General features: G+C 45.4%; 1 protein-coding gene across 1 annotated transcript in view; it reads left to right on the plus strand.

Annotated features, from left to right (window-relative positions):
• rad54b (RAD54 homolog B) overlaps nt 1-23,086 on the plus strand; it is a 98,979-nt gene that overhangs the window by 22,785 nt on the left and 53,108 nt on the right. The window contains exons 2-4 of the mRNA XM_085992652.1: nt 14,771-15,064; nt 20,931-21,093; nt 22,210-22,435. Of these exons, the coding sequence (XP_085848778.1) occupies nt 14,824-15,064; nt 20,931-21,093; nt 22,210-22,435 (630 nt within the window). The 5' untranslated portion in view covers nt 14,771-14,823. The remainder of the gene's footprint in view (nt 1-14,770; nt 15,065-20,930; nt 21,094-22,209; nt 22,436-23,086) is intronic.

The following is a 23,086-nucleotide window of genomic DNA, read 5'->3' on the forward strand; positions in this document are numbered from 1 at the left end:
TTGGTAAGGACACCCTACTCTTCTTCAAATAGTGCCATGGGATCTTCAGGTGGCAGGTGGGGTCTCAGTTTAATGTCTCCTCTGAAGGATGGTACCTCCAGCAATACCTCCACAGTACTGCATTGAAGTGTCAGCTGTCTGTGTGGAGTTTGCACATTCTCCCCGTGTTTGCGTGGGTTTCCTCCGGGTGCTCCGGTTTCCTCCCACAGTCCAAAGATGTGCGGGTTAGGTTGATTGGCCATGATAAAAAAAAATTTTTTTTTTAATTGGCCCTTAGTGTTAGGGGGGATTAAATACATGGGGTTACGGGGATAGGGCTTGGGTGGGATGGCTGTCGGTGTAGGGACAGGGTGCTAGGGTTTGGATGATCAGCCATGATCTCGTTGAATGGCGGAGCAGGCTCGAAGGGCCGAATGGCCTACTCCTGCTCCTATCTTCTATGTTTCTATGTAAAGTGTGCTCACGTGGGACTTGGAAGTGAGAGTGCTACCAACTAAGCCAAATTGACACAAGAGTGGTCCGTATGGCTCAGTTCCACGTGAACTAGTCCAATTACCACAGCGAAGCATCCTTTTTGTACTAGACCAGCCAATATCGAGTTAACAATTCCAAATACAGGAAACTTTGTGCTATCCGGCACCGACCGGACCGAGCTGTTGCCGTTCCCTCAAAACTGCCAGACACACCAGCGTTAATGTTGAAGCATACGGAGCTTTTCATCTCCGTATCTGACAACAAACACTGTTGCTTAGCAACAGCTTCTAAACAGTCGGCCCGTACCGTGGAAGCGTCTCTCTGAAGCTGTTGCTAAGCTACAGAGACTTTGCAGAGCCTGACTGTTGAAAAAAAAGCCACAAGAAGAAAAAATACCTAACAAAACGGCACCTGATTTTTGCCGGTGGCTCGAGCTTGCCGGACATTTAGCCTCCGGATAACACAAAGTTTCCTGTATGAGGAAAGCAGCGTGTCTTTTTTTTTATTGTTGGTAACGGCTTGTAAAGATGCATGATATTGGGAGAAGAGCCTCAGACATTTCTCATTAACAATACCAACCTAAGTAGGTGGCACACGTGAATGTAGGGATGTTTGCTGATGATTGCACAGTGTTCAATTCCATTCACAACTCCTCAGACAATGAAGCAGTCCGTGTCCGCATGCAACAAGACCTGGACGACATTCAGGCTTGGGCTGATAAGTGGCAAATAACATTCGCGGCACACAAGAGCCAGGCAATGACTATCTCCAACAAGCGAGAGTCTAACCACCACCCCTTGACATTCAATGGCATTACCATCGCGGAATCCCCCACCATCAACATCCTGGGGGTGACCATTGACCAGAAACTTAACTGGACCAGCCTCATAAATACAGTGGCTACAAGAGCATGTCAGAGGCTGGGTATTCTGCGACGAGTGTCTCACCTCCTGACTCCCATCTACAAGGCAAAAGTCAGGAGTGTGATGGAATACTCTCCACTTGCTTGGATGAGTTCTTGGGCAGTCCCTCGGAACCGAGGATGACTTGTTTCCACACTAAAAATGAGTTCTAAGGTGACTGATGAGACCAATGCGGGACCTACAGTCTCTGTCACAAGTGGGGCAGACGGTGGTTGAAGGGGCGGGTGGGTGGGGTGCTTGGGTTGATGTGCGCTCCTTCCGCTGTTTGTGCTTGGCTTCCGCTTGCTCCCGGCAAAGAGACTCGAGGTGTGCGGCGCCTTCCCGGCTTTTTCTCCTCCACTTTGTGCGATCTTGGGCCAGGGATTCCCAGGTGTCGGTGGGGATGTTGCACTTTTTCAAGGAGGCTTTGAGGATGTCCTTGAAGTGTTTCCTCTGCCCACCGGGGCTCTCTTGCCGTGTCGGAGCTCTGAGTAGAGCGCTTGTTTTGGGAGTCTCGTATTGGGCATGCGGACGTTGTGGCCCGTCCATCGGAGCTGATTGAGCATGGTCAAAGCTTCGATGCTGGGGATGTTGGCCTGAGCGAGAACACCGACGTTGGTGCGCCTATCCTGCCAATGGATTTGCAGTTTCTTGCGGCGGCAGCGTTGGTGGTACCTCTCCAGTGCTTTGAGGTGCCTGCTGTACGTAGTCCATGTCTTTGAAGCATACAGGAGGGCGGGTGTCACTACTGCTCTGTAGACCATGAGCTTGGTGCTGGGTTTGAGGTCCTGGTCTTCAAACACTCTCTTCCTCAGGCGACCGAAGGCTGCACTAAGCACACTGAAGACGGAGTTGGACTTCGTCATCGACGTCTGCCCTTGTTGACAGTAGGCACCCGAGGTATGGAAAGTGGTCCACATTGTCCAAGGCCTCGTCGTGGATTTTGATAATCGGGGGGCAGTACTGTGTGGTGGGGGCAGGTTGGTAGAGGACCTTTGTCTTATGGATGTTTAGTGTAAGGCCTATGCTCTCGTACGCTTCGGTGAAGGTGTTGACGATAGTTTGGCGTTCGGCCTCAGAGTGTGCGCAGACGCAAGCGTCGTCTGCATACTGTAATTCGATGGCAGAGGATGGGACGACCTCAGTCGCCTTCTCCCAGTGGCTGAAGAGCTCTTCCCAGAATCTCAAAGCGGATTCCGCCCACTAAGGGGCACAATGGACAATGATCTTCACCGCGCGTCAACTACAAGAGAAATGCAGGGAACAGTACCAACCGCTGTACATGGCCTTCTTTGACCTCACAAAGGCCTTCGACACCATCAACTGTGAGGGAGTATGGAATGTCCTCCTCAAATTCGGCTGCCCTCAAAAGTTTGTCACCATCCTCTGCCTGCTTCACGACAACATGCAAACAGTGATCCTGACCAACGGATCCACCACAGACCCAATTCACGTACGGACCGGGGTCAAGCAAGACTGTGTCATCGCACCAATGCTCTTCTCGATCTTCCTGGCTGCCATGCTCCATCTCGCCCTCAGTAAGCTCCCCGCTGGAGTGGAGCTAATCTACAGAACAAACGGGAAACTGTTCAACCTCCGTCGCCTCCAGTCCAGATCCAAGGTCGTCCCATCCTCTGTCATCGAATTGGATGAGTGCAGCTCCAACAGCACTCAAGATGCTCAACACCATCCAGGACAAAACAGCCCGCTTGATTGGCACCCCATCCGCCACCTTAATCATTCACTCCCTCCACCACCGGCGCACCGTGGCTGCAGTATGTACCATCTACAAGATGCACTGCAGCAATTCGCCAAGGCTTCTTCGGCAGCACCTCTCAAACCCGCGACCTCTACCACCTAGAATGACATGGGCAGCAGGTGCATGGGAACATTATCACCGCCAAGTTCCCCACCATCCTGACTTGGAAATATATCGCCATTCCTTCATCGTCACTGGGTCAAAATCCTGGAACTCCCTACCTAACAGCACTCTGGGAGTACCTTCAGCACGCGGACTGCAGCGGTTCAAGAAGGTGGCTCACCACCACCTTCTCAAGGGCAATTAGGGATGGGCAATAAAGGCTAGCCTTGCCAGTGACACCCACATCCAGGAACGAATAAAAAAAACACAGAATAGCATTTTTGGTCTTGTCTTTATGTAACTGTAGCATTGTGCTTTGCACCACTGCAAAATGAGAGCATAGAATTCTGTAGTTTCGCAGTAATAAAGCACAAATCTGCAAGTTACACTTGCTTACAGTCTTGGGGTGTTGCTGCTGATGCAAGTGCAGCAACACTCAAAACTATTTTGCCATTCCATGACCTGGAGGAAGAGGACCAATTTCTGAGGGACTACTATTTTCAGGTAGAAAGATACCTCGGGCTATATTTGCTCTCGCCGGTACCCCAAGAATGGAGTGTGTAGTCCCTGGCAGTCATTCCTGGCAATGATTGAGGAGATTTGCATTTGTCACTTCTGCTTCATCAGGGAGACAGGGACAGTGCAATGCCACCTACTGTAGGATGACCTAAAGACAACATCTGGACCATGGATGGCTCATCTCGTAGTAGTCAAGGTAATATACCATACCATGGGGGAAAAATTCAGTTTCACCCTGTTTGGGGGCGTCATTATTGGCCGTGCGAAAAGTTGAGCGCCTGTTGCTAATTATCGCCTCCGACAGCAAACTTGGCTTTTATCGCCCCTGGAGGTGATTGGAGCGCTAAATCAGGCGCTTCACACCTGTCTTAAGATGCAAAGGCCGAGGAGCGAGGCGCTACCTCAGAGCGCTGGCGAAGCAAGGACGGGCAAATCAAAATAAACCTGTAAAGTGCTGCTCAGTACTCAAAACTCCTTCACACAGCGTTGAATCTCTCCAGAAGTCTCTCTCTCTCTCTCTCTCAGAATGCGTGGTGCAAAGATGTCACCGACAAAAAAAGGCAGGAAGTGGTTGCCTTTAAATTGCGATCCCCTAGTCCCTTTCTGACAGCATAACTCTCCCCTCAACCTGTCGTTGCTAGCGGTAAGGGTCCAGTCCGGGGCGCTAACTGGGCGTTGCGCACTCGACTGACGTTACAATCTGCCGGTGCAGGAGATCGTGGCGGTAGTGTTTAGCGCTGCCGCAAAATGTCTAGTTAATTTCGTGAGCGGCGCAAACATCGCCGCGCCCGGGCACTAGTAGCTTTGCGCCTCATTAGCGCCCTCTTAAGGCGCTAACGGGAGGCGCAAACAACGGAATTTTTCCCCCATGAATCTTTCATGGTGCCAGATCCTCTCAAGCCACCCATGGGATGTGTGTAACGTTAGGCAGTTTGTGGTACCAGTTTAATGGCGCATGCTATGTTTACAAGTGCCAACGCCTTCATTATCCCTGGAAAAGGAGGCATTAGTTGGACAGAGCTTGCACCAGATGGCAGGCTTCTCGTGTGGGCATCAGAGTTGGTTGTGTCTTTTTGCAACATTGAATTTCCAATTGGTACCCTTGGAGGACAAGACCAGATTTCTGATTGGTCCCCTTGAAGGACAGTTTATTTGGAATGTGTAATTTTATCCTGCCTGCTGGAGTAATCAAGATCTTTGCAATGTGTAATTTGATCCATTCATTGTGACAGCCAGGCCCCAGAGCTCACAGTGCTAACACTACTGCGTTCAGAAAACAGACAGGGCTCACCTTCTCTGGTTAGGAGCACTCCCCGCGCTCACACTGTCGAGTTCAGATAGGAAGGGGTGAGGCCATGGAGGGATTTTAACATGAGGATGAGAATTTTAAAATCAAGGTGTTGGTGGACAATGTTTCTCCTAATTTTTTTTGGGTGCACAGTCCCTTTAATGGGCTGTGCGGCCCATTCAATGTTTTGCTCTAAAATCTCCCAGTCAAAAACCGGTAAGCGGCCTGCAAGGGACCTCCAGACGGCTGCACGGCTTAGTGGGAAGGTTGTTGGTGGACCATGAGCCAATGTACGTCAACGAGCACAGGAGCGATGATGGGTGAATGGGACTTGCTGCGTTAGAATATGTGCAGCAGAGTTTTGGATGAGCTCAAGTTCATTGAGGGTAGAAGATGGGAGACTGGCCATTACTTGAATATACGGCTCAGAAACAGGCTATTCGGCCCAACCAGTTTATGCTCCACTCGAGATTCCTCCCATCTTTCCTCATCTAACTCTATCAGCATAACCCTCTAGTCCCTTCTCCCTCATAGGCTTATCTAGCCTTCTCTTAAATGCATCTATACTATTCGCTTCAACCACTCCCTGTGGTAGCCAGTTGCACATTCTCACATAACAACAGAAAATGCTGGAAATACTCAGCAGGCCAGGCAGCATCCGTGGAGAGAGAAACAGAGTTAACGTTTCAGGTCTGGGACCCTTCATCAGAACTAGAAAAAGCTGGAGATGTAACCGATATTAAGCAGGTGCAGAGACAGCAGGGGGTGGGGGGGGGATTTAGGAGGGGAGGAAGGAATTGAAAGAACATCCTGTAATTTTGTAAGAGGCAGGAAAGATAAAATGTTGCAAATGGGAGTGGCAAAATCATACAGCATGAAAAATGGGAGCAGGGATAATTACCTGAAATTGTTGAACTCTATGTTGAGTCCGGTAGGCTGTAAAGTGCCTAATCGAAAGATGAGGTGCTGTTCCTCGAGCTTAAGTTGAGCTTCACTGGAACAATGTAATAGGCCGAGGACAGAGAGATCCGAGCGGGAGTGAAGCGGTGAATTAAAGTGACAGGCGACCAGAAGCTCAGGGTCACCCTTACGGACTGAACGGAGGTGTTCCGCAAAGCGGTCGCCCAATCTGCATTTGGTCTCCCCAATGTAGAGGAGACTGCATCGTGAGCAGCGGAGACAGTATATTAAATTGCAAGAAGTACAAGTAAATCGCTGTTTCACCTGGAAGGGGTGTTTGGGGCCCTGGACAGAGGGAAGGGAGGAGGTAAAAGGGCATGTGTTGCCTCTCCTGCGCTTGCACGGGAAGGTGCCAGGCGAAGGAGAACGGCTGTTGGGGTTGATTGAGGAGTGGACCAGGGTGTCGCGGAGGGAGCAGTCCCTTCGGAATGCTGAAAGGGGAGGTGAGGGGAAGATGTGTTTGGTGGTGGGATTACGTTGGAGGTGGCAGAAATGGCGGAGGATGATACGTTGAATGTGGAGGCTGGTGGGGTGAAAAGTGAGGACAAGGGGAACCCTATCGTGGTTCTGGGAGGGAGGGGAAGGGGTAAGAGCAGAAGTGCGGGAAATGGATCGGACATGGTCAAGGGCCGTGTCAACCACAGTAGAGGGGAATTCTCACCATTCTCTGGGTAAAGAAGTTCCTCTGAATTCCCTATTTGATTTCTTGGTGACTATCTTATATTGATGGCCTTCCCCACAAGTGGAAACTCTCTCTCTCTATCTACTCTATCAAAACCTTTCATAATTTTAAAGACCTCTATAAGGTCACCCCTCAGCTGCCTTTTTTCAAGAGAAAAGAGACCCAGCCTGTTTATCCTTTCCTGATAGGTATACCCTCGCATTTCTGGTATCATCCTTGTAAATCTTTTTGTACTCTCTCCAGTGCTTCTATATCCTTTTTATAATATGGCAACCAGAATTGTACGCAGTACTCCAAGTGTGGTCTAACCAAGGTTCGATACAAGTTTAGCATAACGTCTCTACTTTTCAATTCAATCCCACTAGAAATAAAACCCTAGTGCTTGGTTTGCTTTTCTTATGGCCTTGTTAACCTGTGTCGCTACTTTCAGTGATTTGTGTATTTGTACTCCGAGACCCCTTTGCTCTTTTACCCCACTTAGATTCGTATTTTCCAAGTAATATGTGACCTCCCTATTTTTCGTACCAAAATATAATACCTCGCATTTATCTGTGTTGAATTTCATTTGCCAATTATATGCCCATTTTTCAAGTTTATTAACGTCATCTTGTAATTTTTTGCAGTCCTCCTCAGTATTGACTTCCCCCCCATATTTGGTGTCCTCTACAAATTTAGAAATTGTGTTTTTGTTTCCAAAGTGTAAATCGTTAATATAAATTGTGAACAACAGTGGTCCCAGCACTAAACCTTGTGGAACACCACTTTCCCACCTTCTGGCTCTCCGAATAGCTACCCTTTACCGCTGCTCTCTGCTTTTTGTCTTGAAGCCAGCTCGTTATCCATTCTGCTACTTGTCCCCTGACTTCGCATGCTCTGACCTTTATTCAATAGCCTATTATGTGGACCAGGAGAACATTGGATTGGTTGAGTCCAGCAAATAACACATAAATGTAATGTTATGCATGTTGTAGGACCAACACAGAACACACTCTCGTTTATTAAAATTTATTTATTTATTGCCCATCACTAGTTACCACTGAGAGGGTGGTAGTGAGCTGCCTTCTTGAACCGCTGCAGTCTGGGGGCAGAGGGTAGGAGAGGTAGAACGTGGTGCAGGTGTAAAGGAGGTGGGGATTGAAGAACATGATCCAGGCTCAATAGAGAGCGGGTGAACGTAATCTATCTTCCCATCTGGATCACGTTCTTGCTCTCATTCCACTCTTCTCACCGTGCTCGCCTCCCAAAAATTTCCTGACCACCTCTCCCCGAGCTCCTGACCTTCTCCCCCACCCCTTGAATTCCTGAACTTCTCTCCCTCCCCCCACTGCACTCCTGATATTCTCTCTCACCCGCCCCCACCACCCCGAGCTCCTGACCTTCTCACCACTCCCCCGAGCTCCTGACCTTCTTGCCCCCCAAGTTCCTGACCTTCTCCCCCCGAGTTCCTGACCTTCTCCCCCCCCCCGAGTTCCTGACCTTCTCCCCCCCCCCGAGTTCCTGACCTTCTCCGCCCCCCCCCCGAGTTCCTGACCATCTCTCCACCGTGTTCCTGACCTTCTCTCTCCCCCCCCCCACCGAGCTCCCAGCTCCGAAGACCCTCTCCGAGCTCCCAGCTCCCCCTTGCCACTCATCCCTCTCCTCTCTCCACTCTTCGATCCCTCTCCTCTCTCCCCCCTTCGATCTCTGTCCCCTCGCCCACCTGATCCACTTTCCTCTCTCCCCCCGGTCCCCTCTCCTCTCTTCCCTCCCCTTGATCCCTCTCCTCTCTCCCCCTTCGATCCCTCTCTCCTCTCCCCCCTTCAATCCCTCTCCTTTGTCCCCTCGCCCCCCTGATCCCCTCTCCTCTCTCCCCCCTTCGATTCCCCCTTCCTCTCTCCCCCCGATTCCCTCTCCTCTCTCCCCCTTCGATTCCTCTCCTCTCTTTCCCCCCCCCCCCACCCGTTGATCCCCTCTCGTCTCCCCCCACCCCCCCACCCTTCCAATCCCCGACCTTCTCCACACTAAGCCGAGGAAATCGTGGCGGTGCAGGCCGCAGCCGCCGCACTGTTTGGTACTGTGCATGGCATGCCAGTGCAGAGAAGGTTGAAAACACCATGGAACTAATCACTCCGATCAATGTTCCACACAGCATTTCAAGGTTTTACATATAAGAAAGTGTTTTCACTCAATTAATCTTCAAGTAGTATCTGACCACATCATTATGCACATCAATGGCTGTTATTCAGGAAGCAGCTAATTTGCTGTCAGTAAGTGGCAATCCAACGTGACTGCATAGAGGTAGAAGCCTAGGTTTTTTTGTCCCACATCCACCACTTCCACCTGCAAGAGAAGTATGCCAGGCAGCTTTGGCACAATGAAATCGTGCAAAAGGGCAGTGGCTATGTATAATGAGAAATTCTACCTCCTAGAAGATATAGGAGTTTCTATCTTGGGTTCATGCTATTCTTATTGGACCCAAGCAATGTGTGCAAAAGTGAGGAGTGCACATGCTATCACCTCGCTCCTGAGACCAGCAAACTTAGTCTTTATTTTCATCCAGGTGCAGAGGACCTAAATGACTGTGTGGTCTCGGCTGATGATCTCCTTCAATGCAGCTTGCACCTGTGCTTTTACTGGAGGATGGTCTTCGGCCTCAAATGGGACCACCTTATTTTGGTACATCTCCTGCAACAGAACCCCCCAACCCCTCAGCAGGAAAGGGAGGGGTGTTTTCCCATGTCCCCCCATTTAAAATTGGACAGGCCCTGATATACCTATCAATTCATTCCATGAAAAGCGACGAGTTAAGATAGTAACTATAGGTTTTTATTGGCTAAATAACAGAGCCCACCCTCGTGGGTGATCGGTTCCAACAAGGAAGAATACTAGCCAAGCGGTCACCTTTATACCTGGGCAAGCAGGCGGAGCCATGGGCGGAGTCAGCTGAGGTATGCCTAGGTATAACAGCGTGCGTGGCAAGAGGTAACCTTGTGTAGTGATAACAACAGTGTAAACAGTGATAACAACAGTGTAACAATAGTGAACGGTTGTGAACGGTAACAGTGGTTTACCACAGGCCCATCCTATGTCCTTCCTATGCAGGTCAGCCTGCAGATTGAGCCAGCACAGCTCCTTTTTACCCAGAACCAGAAAATTAGGCCTTGTGTACATATATAAGCAGTTTCTGATGTGTCTACTATTTTACGTGAGAGGCTAAACCCCCACTAAACTGAACAGAAAACTGTAACAATGAAACATCTACATTGTGGTAATCTATTGGCAAAATACTATATTTGTTTCTCCACTCTTGTTTCAAGTGGTACATCACTAAAATTACTGTTGCCAATTGTAGCAGATGAATACTTAACACAGTAATATGATATATCTTTATGCAATTTTGACCCATTCATTTTAAACTGATTGCAAATTCCATTAAAATAGCAGACAAAGAAATGCCATAAGCATTCATCTGCTGTTACCACCAACACAAATTTCTAGTTACACCAAAATTAATCACGAATACACTAGTATATATTTATAAAAATAGTTGTATATAGTATAAAAATAGCTCCTCATTACAGTATTTGCTGTTTCTTGCTTTTGGAGACAGGATCTGATGTACTACTTTGGATCCCAAAAAGGAAGAAGTGATCCGTGCAGGTTCACAACTTCCCATGTTTGAGACCAAGAGTGCCGTTCTTCGCCATTTCTCTTTTACCTTGATTAATGCTAGCTGATCTTCCATGGCGTTGCACAGGGGAATTCAAGACCAAATGTAGTCTTCAGGTGAACAACACTAACAACAACTTGCGCCTTTAATGTAGTAAAATGTTCCAAGACGCTTCACCAGCGCGTTACCAAACATAATTTGACACCGAGCCACATAAGGAGATATTCGGGCAGACTTGGTCAAAGACGTAGGTTTTAAGGAGCGTCTTAAAAGAGGAAAGAGAGGTAGAGAGGCACAGGTTTAGGGAGGGAATTCCAGAGCTTGGCAGCTGAAGGCACAACTGTCAATGAAGCGATTAAAATCGGGGATGCCAGAATTGGAGGAGTGAAGATATCTCGGACGATTGTGGGGCCGAAGGAGATTACAGAGATAGGGAAAGGCGAGGCCATGGAGGGATTTGAAAACAAGGATGAGCATTTTAAAATTGAGGCATTGCTTAACCAGGAGCCAAAGTAGGTCAGCGAGCACAGGGGAGATGGGTGAACGGGACTTGGTGGGAGTTAGGACACGGGCAGCAGAGTTTTGGGTGAGCTTAAGTTTATGGCGGGTGGAAGATACGAGGCCGGCCAGGAGTGCGTTGGAATAGTCAAGTCTAGAAGTAACAAAGGCATGGATGAGGGTTTCAGCAGCAGATGAGCTGAGGCAGGGGCGGAGTCGGGTGATGTTCCGGAGGTGGAAATAGGTGGTCTTAGTGATGGCGAGGATGCGTGGTCGGAAGCTCATCTCAGGGTCAGATATGGCACCAAGATTGCGAACAGTCTGGTTCAGCCTCAGACAGTTGCCTGGGAGAGGGATGGGGTCAGTGGCTAGGGAATGGAGTTTGTGACTGGGACTGGCTTTGGTTTTCCAAATATTTAGTTGGAGGAAATTTCTGCTCATCCTGTATGTGCAGCTAGAGTCTGGGATTATTCCCACGAACTGGAGGGTTCCCAAGTTAGAACTGGGAAATTACAAGCCCATAGCAAAAGGAAATAGTGTATTAGGGTGGAATGCCAGGACAATCTAATCTAAAACAAAAAAAAAACACTAAATTGACCTTGTTAAAAGCCTTGGTTAGACCTTATATAGAATACTGTATCCAATTTTGGCCAATTCACATGTTGGCTGATATAGAGACCCTGGAAAAAGTTCTGAGCAGAGCCACTAGACTAATACCTAGTTTAAAGACCCTTAGTTACCACAATAGGCTTAGAAAGCTGCTTCCTTTTACTCTAGAAAAGCGTAGACTTTGAGGAGATTTGGTTGAGCTATTTAAAAGAATGAAGGGGTTAGATTTGGCCCATGTAGATAGGTTATTTGAGTTAGATAGGTTAAGGAGGACCAGGAGACATGCACATAAATTACGTAAACAGATAACTAGGTTAGATGTCAGGAGGGTTTTCTTTTCACAGGATTGCTGACCTTTGGAACAAGTAGCTAGCTCCTGCACTGAATGCAGATTTGCTGCAAGCATTCAAAGGGGAGCTGGATGCGATCCTAACTGGCTGACATTACAGCATAAAAATGGTAGGCGAGTTGTTAGGCGATTTGTCTCCCAGTCACTGTGATCTCCTGGAACTTGTGTGATCACCTCTGTGGGCCGGAGAAGAATTTCCAAAATGTTCTCCCCTCTGAATTGGCCTTGGGTTTTTGCTTCTCTCTGGAGATTATGTGGCTGTTGGTGGATAGGGGAAGGCGATAAAGTCTTGGGGGGAATTTTCCGGGAAGTCAGTGGGCGTGATCGGTGGTGGGTCAGGTGGGAAAGTGTTTTTTTTTGACAGCGGGTCTGGACCTTGCTGTCAACCCACCGCCACGTGCCTTTACCAAATGTCGGGTCTGTCAATGCTGAGCAGACCTGACATGCAGCAGCGGGGGAGGCAATTCAGGTCGTTATGACCTTGTTAACAGAGGATTAACAACAATTTTGAGCTCACCTTTAGAATTTACCAGCTCACCAACGGGGTCCATGCTGCTCGGAGGTCATGTCTGTTAAGCTGGGTGGGAGTTGAATGGCCATGGAATCATCTCATTACTTGATAGCTTGAAATGTGCTATAAAAGCTCCCATCTCACAGCTGTTTACTTTCCAAGCTCAGAAGCTGTTGCTTACTGCATTTAGAAGACAGATTGAGCTTTATGCAGATTGCAAGTGTTTGGAGAAAACTCTCTGTCCAGTGTCACTTCATTGGAACAACCTCTCTCACCATTGACAGATCGCTTCTGTCATCTCAAGTTCACCTGTCACCTATTCCATCAGCATGGGTACAGTTTATACTCTCTCACCTTGGTCCTAAAAATCTGACCACGATCAGCCGCAACACCAGCATCACCAGGCACACCAGCAGCACCAACAACCACACCAACCTTCTCCGCAATCACCTGATGCTGCACAGGACAGAGGGCATCAGCACCCGACCACATTGCTGCCAGGGATGGCTTCATCATGGCCACATTTACTTCACTTGACGCTGCACACCTGGCTGCCACATAATGCACCAGGTTGGCACCACCGCACACCAACAATATAAAGCATCCCTACAATGCACAAGCCATTCCTTTCACACTCGTCAACATTGCAGAGGGTGCCGTTATGTCTCACCATTCACTGGAACTCACTAAGCCACTTCCAAAGGTGCACGCAAATCTGTCCAAGAACGCAGAGTGTTGAAAATAAAGATTTCAATGTTTGACAGTACATTAACAGAAACTTCATATGAACATTGGCTAAAACACACAAGTGCCTACCCTTGTGTGTTGTTAGTTGGTATGATAAGACTTGGATGAGGGGTGAGTGTGAGGGGTGGCTAGTGAGATGGGGAAGTGATAATGTAGATAGAGAGGGATGGGTGGAGGTGCAAGGTAAGTTGGTGTGAGTAAGGATGTGCAAGAGTAGGTTAGGGAAGGCAGAGTGATGGGAATGTGATGAGTGGCACAGAAGGATGAGGTTGAGTGTGGCTTTGCAGTAACATTTCATGATCTATTGAGATCATTGAAAGGTTTGCACCACTGCAGCCTGGTCGTCCTGACAACATCCTTGCTTGTGTCCACCTGTACAATGTGCAACTAGGCTGCGTTGGTGTCCTGGGGAGGTTTCTTCCGCCCATGGGAAGGGAAGAGAACCTCCCTTCGTGCTGTAACTCCCTCCACGCGAGACCCTGGGTGCAGCCGTGCACCTCTGTGCAGTGACTGTCAGTGTTTGCAACACCTCAATGCTGTAGAACACTGACAGCACAACTGTCAAAGTAAATTTGCGCATTGTCCTTTTTAAGGAAACCGGCTGATGACGCGTCATCAAACCCGCTTCCATCAATTGGACCGGGAAACGCGCTGGGCGGGCTTAACAAGCCCAATCAGGGGAAAGTCATGTCTGAGGCCGGAATGGAGCCAGCAGCGAGGCTGTGACCCGCCACTGACCTCGCCCGCCATGGACCCGCCGAGGTAGGGAAAATCGCGGCCATAGTGTTAAATTGGACCATGATGGTATGGGACAGGCTCGATGGACCAGCTGATCGTTTCCTGTCCATCATTTTTGTATGTTCGTAGAGGCCGGGGGATTATTGGACACAAATGTAAATCAGACCCATTTTAACATTCTACGTTATAATAGAATAGTTAATTTCTATTATAAGTATGGATATAGGAATTTATTTTCCATCATAAATTCCTATATCCATACTTCTAATAGTACAGTTTACAAAGGTAACTTCTATCACCACTGGTGAAAGGTTATAATTGCAACATGACTAATTTACGTAGCCCGCTTCCATTGTAAATGTGGATACAGTAACTTATAATGGAAAAAGTTAATAGGAAGTGTTCACAGACATAAGATTTTTAATATTTAACCAGTCGGTGTTAAATGAGAGCCCAACCTTCTAATGAGGGCTGATAAGATAAGGGTGAGATGTACCTAAATCATGAATCAGATGCCACATTTGAACTTTAGGTGGGGATAGATCAATTTATGAGCCAGAAACCATTCTTAATTATCCATTTAATAGTGGGTTTGGGATTTCTTATCTCTTTCCCCCCCCCCCCCCCCCCCATTTATATAATACACCATTCAATATGATTATACATGATTGTATCAATTTGTATTACACAGGGTATATATCATGATAACAAAGATTAGGTACAAATATGGATTAATCATAGCATGCATATGTATATATTATATTGATGAGGACTAAGCATTACATACTACACATAATCAAAATTCATACCTTAGCTTCCAAAAATTAAAAATGTGTACACTCAACATATCCTCGATTACATATTGCCAAAAAAATAGGAATACTCTTCCCTCTAAAAGTAAAAAGTAGATATACAATAGCACTTCCAAAAGAATGAAAATGTGCTGTAGTTTTGCTTATTTTTTATAAAATTATTTCTTTTAGGAACAGGATACAAATCAAAAGAACTTGAAACTCTTTCTGAAGGCCAGACCTTAATGATTGGTGGGAAGGAGATTGAGATTATGGGACCGATCTCTGCAAAGGACTTTATGAGTGGCCGCTGTTTCCACTCCACTGTTACTGCTTCATCACACCTGTCACTGCCAACTCCATCACAGCAGCCTTTGCTAAAACCATTTACTAGCCCGTTGAGGAACAGTACTGGACCCAGTCAAACAGAACGTGTTGAAAAAACCACTGTGGATTGTAAGCCTAGGCATGATCCAAATGCGTCAAGTAAGCAGTTTAATTGATGTTTGTAATTTTGTGGTTGCTTGTTCAGCCATTACAATGTTAGATTACAGTGGGAACCATACCAATACTGTGATTAACTGTCACACCTGTCAACTTCTCCGATGGACTAGTGGGTAAAGGCATTGTCGATTATAGTCCTAAGCCATACAGGCTGCTTCCAAATTGATCATTGGAGTTTACTGAGTTAGTTTATCTTAACTGGGCAGTATTTCAGGCAGTGGGATGGTTAGTGTAATGATATCAGCTAATAGTGATGGTATTTGCCTGTTTGATTATCACGCCTTACCAGCATATTTGCCTGTTTGATTATTTATGCCTGACCAGCAGAGGGCATGTGAGAGAGGCAGTTGAGTTTAGTTTTGGTTTGGTTTTCGATGGATCTCTAAGATGGTGTCTCCTGTAATGCTGTTAACTTAGTTGAACAAACTTTAGATTAAAAGACATTCTCTTTCATAAATGTGTCGTCATTGAACCCACAAAAAAAAATCAATACATGGTGTCAGAAGTGATTGAAAGAGATGAAGAGGAAAAATCTGAAGTTAAATCAGCTCTCCACATATTAGCAAGCCAAAAGAGAACATCGTTACTTACCTTTGGAGAATAGCTAACGAAGTGAAAAAATGGAAGGTTTACACCCACCGGCAAAGCTTCAGTTGACAGGTAATGTGGCTGAAAGTTGGAAAAGGTTCAAACAACGTTTGGAGTTGTATTTAGCGGCAATCGGAACTGACGAGAAAAGTGATAAAATGAAAGCGCCAGTGTTCTTACATGTCGTGGGTGATGAAGCGCTGGAGGTGTATAATAACTTCACATTCACTGCTGATGGAGACAAAATGAAGCTGGATTAAAATAATGGAACAGTTTGAGGCCTACTGTGTACCTTAACGTGACGTTTGAGAGGCACAGATTTTTCACGTGTACAGAAAACGGGAGAGAATATTGATCAGTATGTGACTGAACAGAGAAACAGAAGCAAAATGTGTGAATTTGGGGGACTGACCGACTCGCTGATAAAAGACAGACTGGTGTGTGGTATTCCAGATAATGGTCTAAGGGAAAGACTGCTAAGAGAGCAAAATCTAGACCTGGGAAAAGCCATAGCACTGTGTAGGGCTACAGAGACTGTGAAGTCGCAGGCAAAGGAGCTGTTCAGTGACAGTAGCTGCAACGTGGATGCAGTGAGAAAGAACGGACACAAACCGTTTAACAAAAAGAGCGCCAATGTGAAAAAAGAGGCGTGGCCAGCGAACAAAAATGAAAGGGGCAATCGAAAGCCATGTAGTCGATGCGGTACACAGCATCCACCAAAAAAGTGTCCAGCATATGGTAAAACATGCAATAGTTGCAACAAAAACAACCATTATGCCCGTTGCTGTAAGAACCAAGCGCAACAAAGCAAGGTCCATGCAGTAGATGAAAGCGAGATAGAGGAGTTCTATGTGGATGTTGTGTCTGAAAACAAAGAAGAAAAAAGAGACTGGATGTTGACACTAAAAGTGAATGACATACACATTCCATTTAAATTGGATACTGGAGCACAAGTTAATGTGATATCAGAGACTGATTTTAAGAAAATTAGACCCAGACCAAAGATACATGGAATAAAAGTGAAAGTGACAGGATACTCAGGTACTGATATACCAGTGAAAGGAAGATGCATTGTCAAAGTGACACACAAGGACAGAGAGCACACGCTAGCATTAATCGTGGTGCCAAAGGATGTGCAGGCCATACTAGGTTTAATAGCCTGTGAGAGACTGAACCTGGTAAAGAGAATCCTCGTTGTGGAAAGCAAAGGAGAGACAGTCTATGATGAACTCATGAAAGAGTACAACGACCTATTTCAGGGTCTATGCTGCCTTCCAGGAGAACACACGATCAGAGTAGATAAAAGTATGCCAACAGTCATACATCCATGCAGAAAAGTTCCGTTTGCTCTTCAAAAGCAACTGAAGGCAGAGTTGGACAGGATGGAAAGCCTGAATGTGATTCAGAAGATAGATGAGCCAACTGAGTGGGTGAGTTCCCTCGTCGTTGTGGACAAAAAGAATGGAAAGCTCAGAATTTGCCTGGATCCAAGAGATCTAAACAGAGCAATAAAGAGAGAGCACTTCAAGCTTCCTACACGTGAGGAAATCATGTCACAGTTTGCAAATGCAAAGTATTTCAGCAAGTTAGATGCATCATCAGGATTTTGGCAGATGAAACTGGACGAAGCAAGTTCAAGACTGTGCACGTTCAACAGTCCATTTGGCAGATACAGATTCCTAAGGTTACCATTTGGCATTGCCTCAGCTCCTGAAGTGTATCACAAAACTATCCATATGATCTATGAGCACCTGGAGGGAGTTGATACATCAATGGATGACATCATAGTATGGGGAACCACGAGAACTGAGCATGACGAGAGACTGAAAAAAGTGCTGGAAGCAACAAGGAAAACAAACCTGAAGCTGAATAGAGAGAAATGCCAGCTCGGGGTGACAGAACTGACATTCGTGGGAGATATCCTTAGCAGTGAGGGCATCAGACTAGATCCCAGAAAGGTGTCCGCCATTGAGAATATGCCAAAGCCACAATGCAAAAAGGACGTGCAGAGGTTTAATGGAATGATCAACTACATGGGTAAATTCATATCCAACCTCTCAGAAAAGATGGCACCACTGAGACGACTAACTGAAAAGAACATAGAATGGGAATGGAATCATGAGCATGAGAAGTCATGGAGCGATCTAAAGAAACTGCTCACAGAGGAACCAGTTCTGAGGTTTTATGACCCAGCGAGACCCATCAAGATATCATCAGATGCATCACAGAGTGGGCTCGGTGCCATTCTTCTGCAAAAATATGACTACTGGCAACCTATTGCATATGCATCGCGCTTAATGACAGACGCGGAGATGCGATATGCTCAAATAGAAAAGGAGCTGCTCAGCATCACATACGCCTGTGAAAGATTTCACCAGTTTGTGTCAGGACAAGCAATCAGTGTAGAGACTGACCATAAGCCCTTGATTGCATTGTTCCAAAAGCCACTAAATAGCTGTCCACTTAGAATACAAAGAATGATGATCAGGCTGCAACGCTATACACTGAATGTTGCGTACACACCGGGTAAGCTGATGTATACAGCAGACACGTTGTCCAGAGCTGTTGACCCAAGTGAGCCCGCAAACACCAAAATGGATGAAAAAGTGAACGCCTACGTGGACATGATCACAAGTGCACTGCCCATAGCAGATGCAAAAATGGAGCTCACAAAGACTGAGACAAACAAAGATGAAACAATGAGACGACTGAGGAAAAGCATCTTGGATGGATGGCCCAACATGAAGCAAGACTGCTCACCTGACATGGCAGAGTACTGGAACTGCAGGGCGGAACTATCAGTGGTCGAAGACATCATCTACAAAGGAAGTAAAATAGTTATCCCAAAGAGTCTGAGAAAAGAGATGCTAAAAAGGATCCATGGAGGACATCTGGGAATCGAAAAGTGTAAGAAAAGAGCACGAGAGGTGATGTACTGGCCACGAATCAACCAAGATGTGACAAATGAGGTGTCAAACTGCACAATATGCCTGAAATATCGAGCAAGCAATCCGGTAGAACCACTAAAGCCACACCCAGCGCCAGACAGACCTTACCAGAAGGTAGGCGCTGACCTATTCGTATGTCAAGGGAAGGACTATCTTGTAGTCACAGACTATTACTCCCTGTATCCAGAGGTTTGTAGACTGTACACCACCACTGCAGATGCTGTGATAACATGTATGAAAGCCATATTCTCCAGACATGGCGTGGCAAGCGAGGTCTTCACAGACAACGGACCCCAGTTTTACAATGCAAGTTTCCGACACTTTGCCAAAGAGTGGGACTTTGTCCACACAACGTCAAGTCCTCACTTTCCACAGTCCAATGGACTAGTGGAAAAATCGGTCCAGACAGTGAAAAGACTGATATACAAGGCAAAAGACAGTGGAACTGACTTCTACCAGAGCATGCTTGTATACCACACAACGCCGCTCGAGTGTGGTATGTCACCAGCCCAACTCCTTATGGGACGTCTGCTAAGGTCAAACCTACCCATCCCAGAGAACCTCCTGAAAACAAAAGAGGGGGAGAAAGTGAGGAAGTTCAAAGAACAACAGAAAGAAAAGCAAAAGTACTACTATGACAGAGGAACACAAAACCTACCTGAACTCCACACTGGTGACCAAGTAAGGTTCAAAGACAAAACAAACATATGGACTCAGAAGGGAACTGTCCTGAGTGAAGTCCAACCAAGATCATACACCATTCAGACAGATGAGGGTGCTGTTCTGCGAAGAAATCGTCGGGATCTTCTCGTGGGACCAGCCACAGCAGGTCAAAAGACTGATACTGTTGAACAACCTGATCACACAGCAAGTCAAAAGACTGATACTGTTGAACAACCTAATCACACAGCTGAGAAATCATCATCTGAGGCAACAACTCAGATTCAAGGACAATCAATCAGAAAATCCTCAAGACACGTGAAGCCTCCTGAGAGACTCATTGAGCAAATTTAAGGACTCTTGTTATAGAAGGAAGTAATGTTATCTTATTCTTTCTTCAAGTTCTAGGTATTTACATATTTCATGTGAACACACAAAACAAGGTTAAAAAACCTTGATAATGATAATGTAAGTTCATTAAGTGTTACAGTTAAAATGTAGAGTAATACAAAGAAAACATGTTGTTAGATAAAAGTAAAATACTTTTGTTTTAAGAAAGGGAGATGTAATGATATCAGCAAATAGTGATGGTATTTGCCTGTTTGATTATCACGCCTTACCAGCATATTTGCCTGTTTGATTATTTATGCCTGACCAGCAGAGGGCATGTGAGAGAGGCAGTTGAGTTTAGTTTTGGTTTGGTTTTCGATGGATCTCTAAGATGGTGTCTCCTGTAATGCTGTTAACTTAGTTGAACAAACTTTAGATTAAAAGACATTCTCTTTCATAAATGTGTCGTCATTGAACCCACAAAAAAGAAATCAATACAGTTAGCACAGGGGTCTCGAGGCTAGGGAGGGAAAAAAATTAGCCAGGCTTGCCATTCCTGATCACTATCCCGTGGCACTTGCTGGAAAATGTGTGCAGGTGTAGATGTTTGAGTTCGTCTGTAATACCCTCTAAGGTAGACTAGCCTGTTGACACTCAATGTAATGCCCTCTACAGTTAAATAGTCTCCTGGCACTCACTGCCTAGGCTACCAAACGAAGAATGGCCATTTGGCTAAAGTAGCAGGGGCTGCTGGAACCATTCTCCAGTGTGGAAATGTCTTCAGAAGAGGGAGAAAAATAATTAAACACATTAAAAAAAAAAAAAAATGTTTGTCATACTTCTGTCAAACCTTTGTTCCTTCCACCCTCACCCCAATGTACGGTCTGAGTACGTCATTTTGGATTGGTTAACTGTGTCCTGAATGTGCATCTATGTAAAGATTCCGCTCAGAGTGGTATTGACTAACAGTCATAGAATCAGAATCTTACAGCACTGAAGGAGGTAATTTGACCCATCGTACCTGTGCTGGCTCTTTGAAAGAGCTATTCAATTAGTGCCACTCCCCTGCTCAGCAAATTAAAGATTTCAAATCAGCATATGGGTCGAACACATTTGTAACTTTTTGCAGTTAAATGCGATATCACTGTAGGAACCCATCTTGAATCCTTGGCTATAACATACTTTACTGTTTCACCTATTCTGGTGTAACGCAGGATGAAAATCTGTGCATTTGTGTATAACATTGTGTACATAAGTTATGGAATAATTTTGCAAAAGTTAGAAGCTAACAGTTAAATGTACAGTTCTCAATTTACCAACAGATGCTTTAGTAATGCCACGACCAAACCTGAGTCACCAGTGGATCTTTAATAAAGCTGGTCTTCCGTTGGTGGATGTGGTGGTGGACCCTTACCTTACCATACACCTTCGACCTCACCAGTGGGATGGTGTGATCTTCCTATATGAGTGTATAATGGGAATGAGGTAAGCTGACCTGTCTTCCAGTTGCATGAAATAGGTACTGCTGGGTTTTTGTATCTGAAACCAGTGAATAAGGTCTATCAAGGCTGTTATAAGTCTTTCACAGTCAGCAACACTTGAAGTTTAACTGTCAGGACATTTTTAGTATACAGTACTTGTGAAAACTTAACTCTTATTGATCATGTCTCTTGTTCAACTAGCGTGTTCCAAATTAATAAAATTCTAAAATTCACCTGTTCGATCAATCCAATACGTCATCCCACAGATGCAAGGCATGTGTCTACAATATTGTATCTCAATAAAAAAATTTAAAAAGGAAATGTAGCATATATTTTGTGCCCCTTCTAAAATCAGGAACATGCACAGGGTTAAGGTCTGCTACATTTCTACTAAAGCGGACCTTGAAATCTGGTCCCTTTCATACTCCTTGTGCAGTTAAACAGGGGTGATGACCATTAGATGACCTACTGTATCAATATAATTTGCGGACAAGGGTCACAGATGATTAACATCACTCTAGGCTCACTTTCTACTACACTACTGCTAGTTCATGCTACTCTGAAACCCACATCTAGGGAGGGCTCTGTACCAGTTATGGATAGTGTACTAGGTTTATATTTAAAGTTAGCATACAACTCTGTAATTTTGCTAGGAGACCATACACTTGGACCTCAAATTCAGCAACCATTTAATATAAATTGGCTAAAATGTAAATACTGAAATGCTTTTTTTCCTGATTGTTCTTGTGCATACAGTATGTAAAGGAGAAAACAAAACAGGAGTATGTTCAATGAAAAATGTACTCATCTCCATGAAAACATTTTTTTTTTTTTAAACAACTCTGGTAGGAGATCCTGATTTTAACCCATGTCTCACACATACTCCAATGGATACCTGGCATTTTAGGATGAGAAGAATCTGCAGTAGATAGCACCCTTTTCTGTTCCCAAACAGCTTCTTACAAACCTATTTGATTTTTACATATGAACTGTGCACACAAAAGCCGTATGATACATTTTATGTTAATTTTCAATGTTTAAGTATTTTCCTTAAAACTCGATGGTTGTGTGGATAATTTGATTCTAATTCTAGATTGTTAAATATAACAATTGTTTCTAGAACAACGGGCAGATTTGGTGCTATCTTGGCTGATGAAATGGGTCTAGGGAAGACCCTGCAGTGTATAACACTAATCTGGACTCTCATGAGGCAAGGCCCTTATGGGAACAAACCTGCAATCAAGAAGACCCTTGTCATCACACCAGGGAGTCTCGTAAAAAACTGGGTCAGAGAGTTCCAGAAATGGCTTGGATCTGAGAGGCTGAAGGTTTTTGCAGTTGATCAGGTAATTTAACATAAGTGTTAATGTTTCTCCTTTCTATTTTGATATGTTTATGGAATTACTATTATGAATAATGAAAATCAAGAGCAAGAATAGTAATCTGTATTGTAAGTGATGCTTCCAAATGTCATATATATAAGATCGTGAATATTATGGTATTTGCATTTACTTACCTTTTGCATGGCGATTTTCTCCATAACAACAAAGTGCTGCAGACAGAATAACCTATTCTTAGTGTCCTCAGAAGTGGGCCAGCAAGCCACTCAGTTGTAAAAACAACTGCTACAAAAGAAAACAGAATAAGCATGGGAGCATTATCACCACAAGAACCGCAGTGGTTCGAGGAGAAAGCCCATCGCTACCTTCTCAGGGCAACTGGGGGTGGCAATAAATTGGGCCAGTGTCGCCCACATTTCAAGAACAATTTTTTTTTAAATTACAAAACAAAATCCTTCCTGTCACTTGTTATTAACTTGCAGAGTAAAGCAGTAGCAGAAAAGGAAGATAGTAACTTATGTGGAGACTATGAAGGTATGAGAGTAGAATTGACTAAAGTGGACTGGGAAAACAGATTAAAGTGTAAGTCGGTACAAGAGCAGTGGTCTACATTCAAGGAGATATTTCACATCTTTCAAGATAAATATATTCCACTGA

The sequence above is a fragment of the Somniosus microcephalus genome, chromosome 7 (genome assembly GCF_052327205.1).
Source record: "Somniosus microcephalus isolate GS21.2 chromosome 7, FLI_Smic_1.0, whole genome shotgun sequence".
In the NCBI taxonomy this organism is placed as follows: domain Eukaryota; kingdom Metazoa; phylum Chordata; class Chondrichthyes; order Squaliformes; family Somniosidae; genus Somniosus; species Somniosus microcephalus.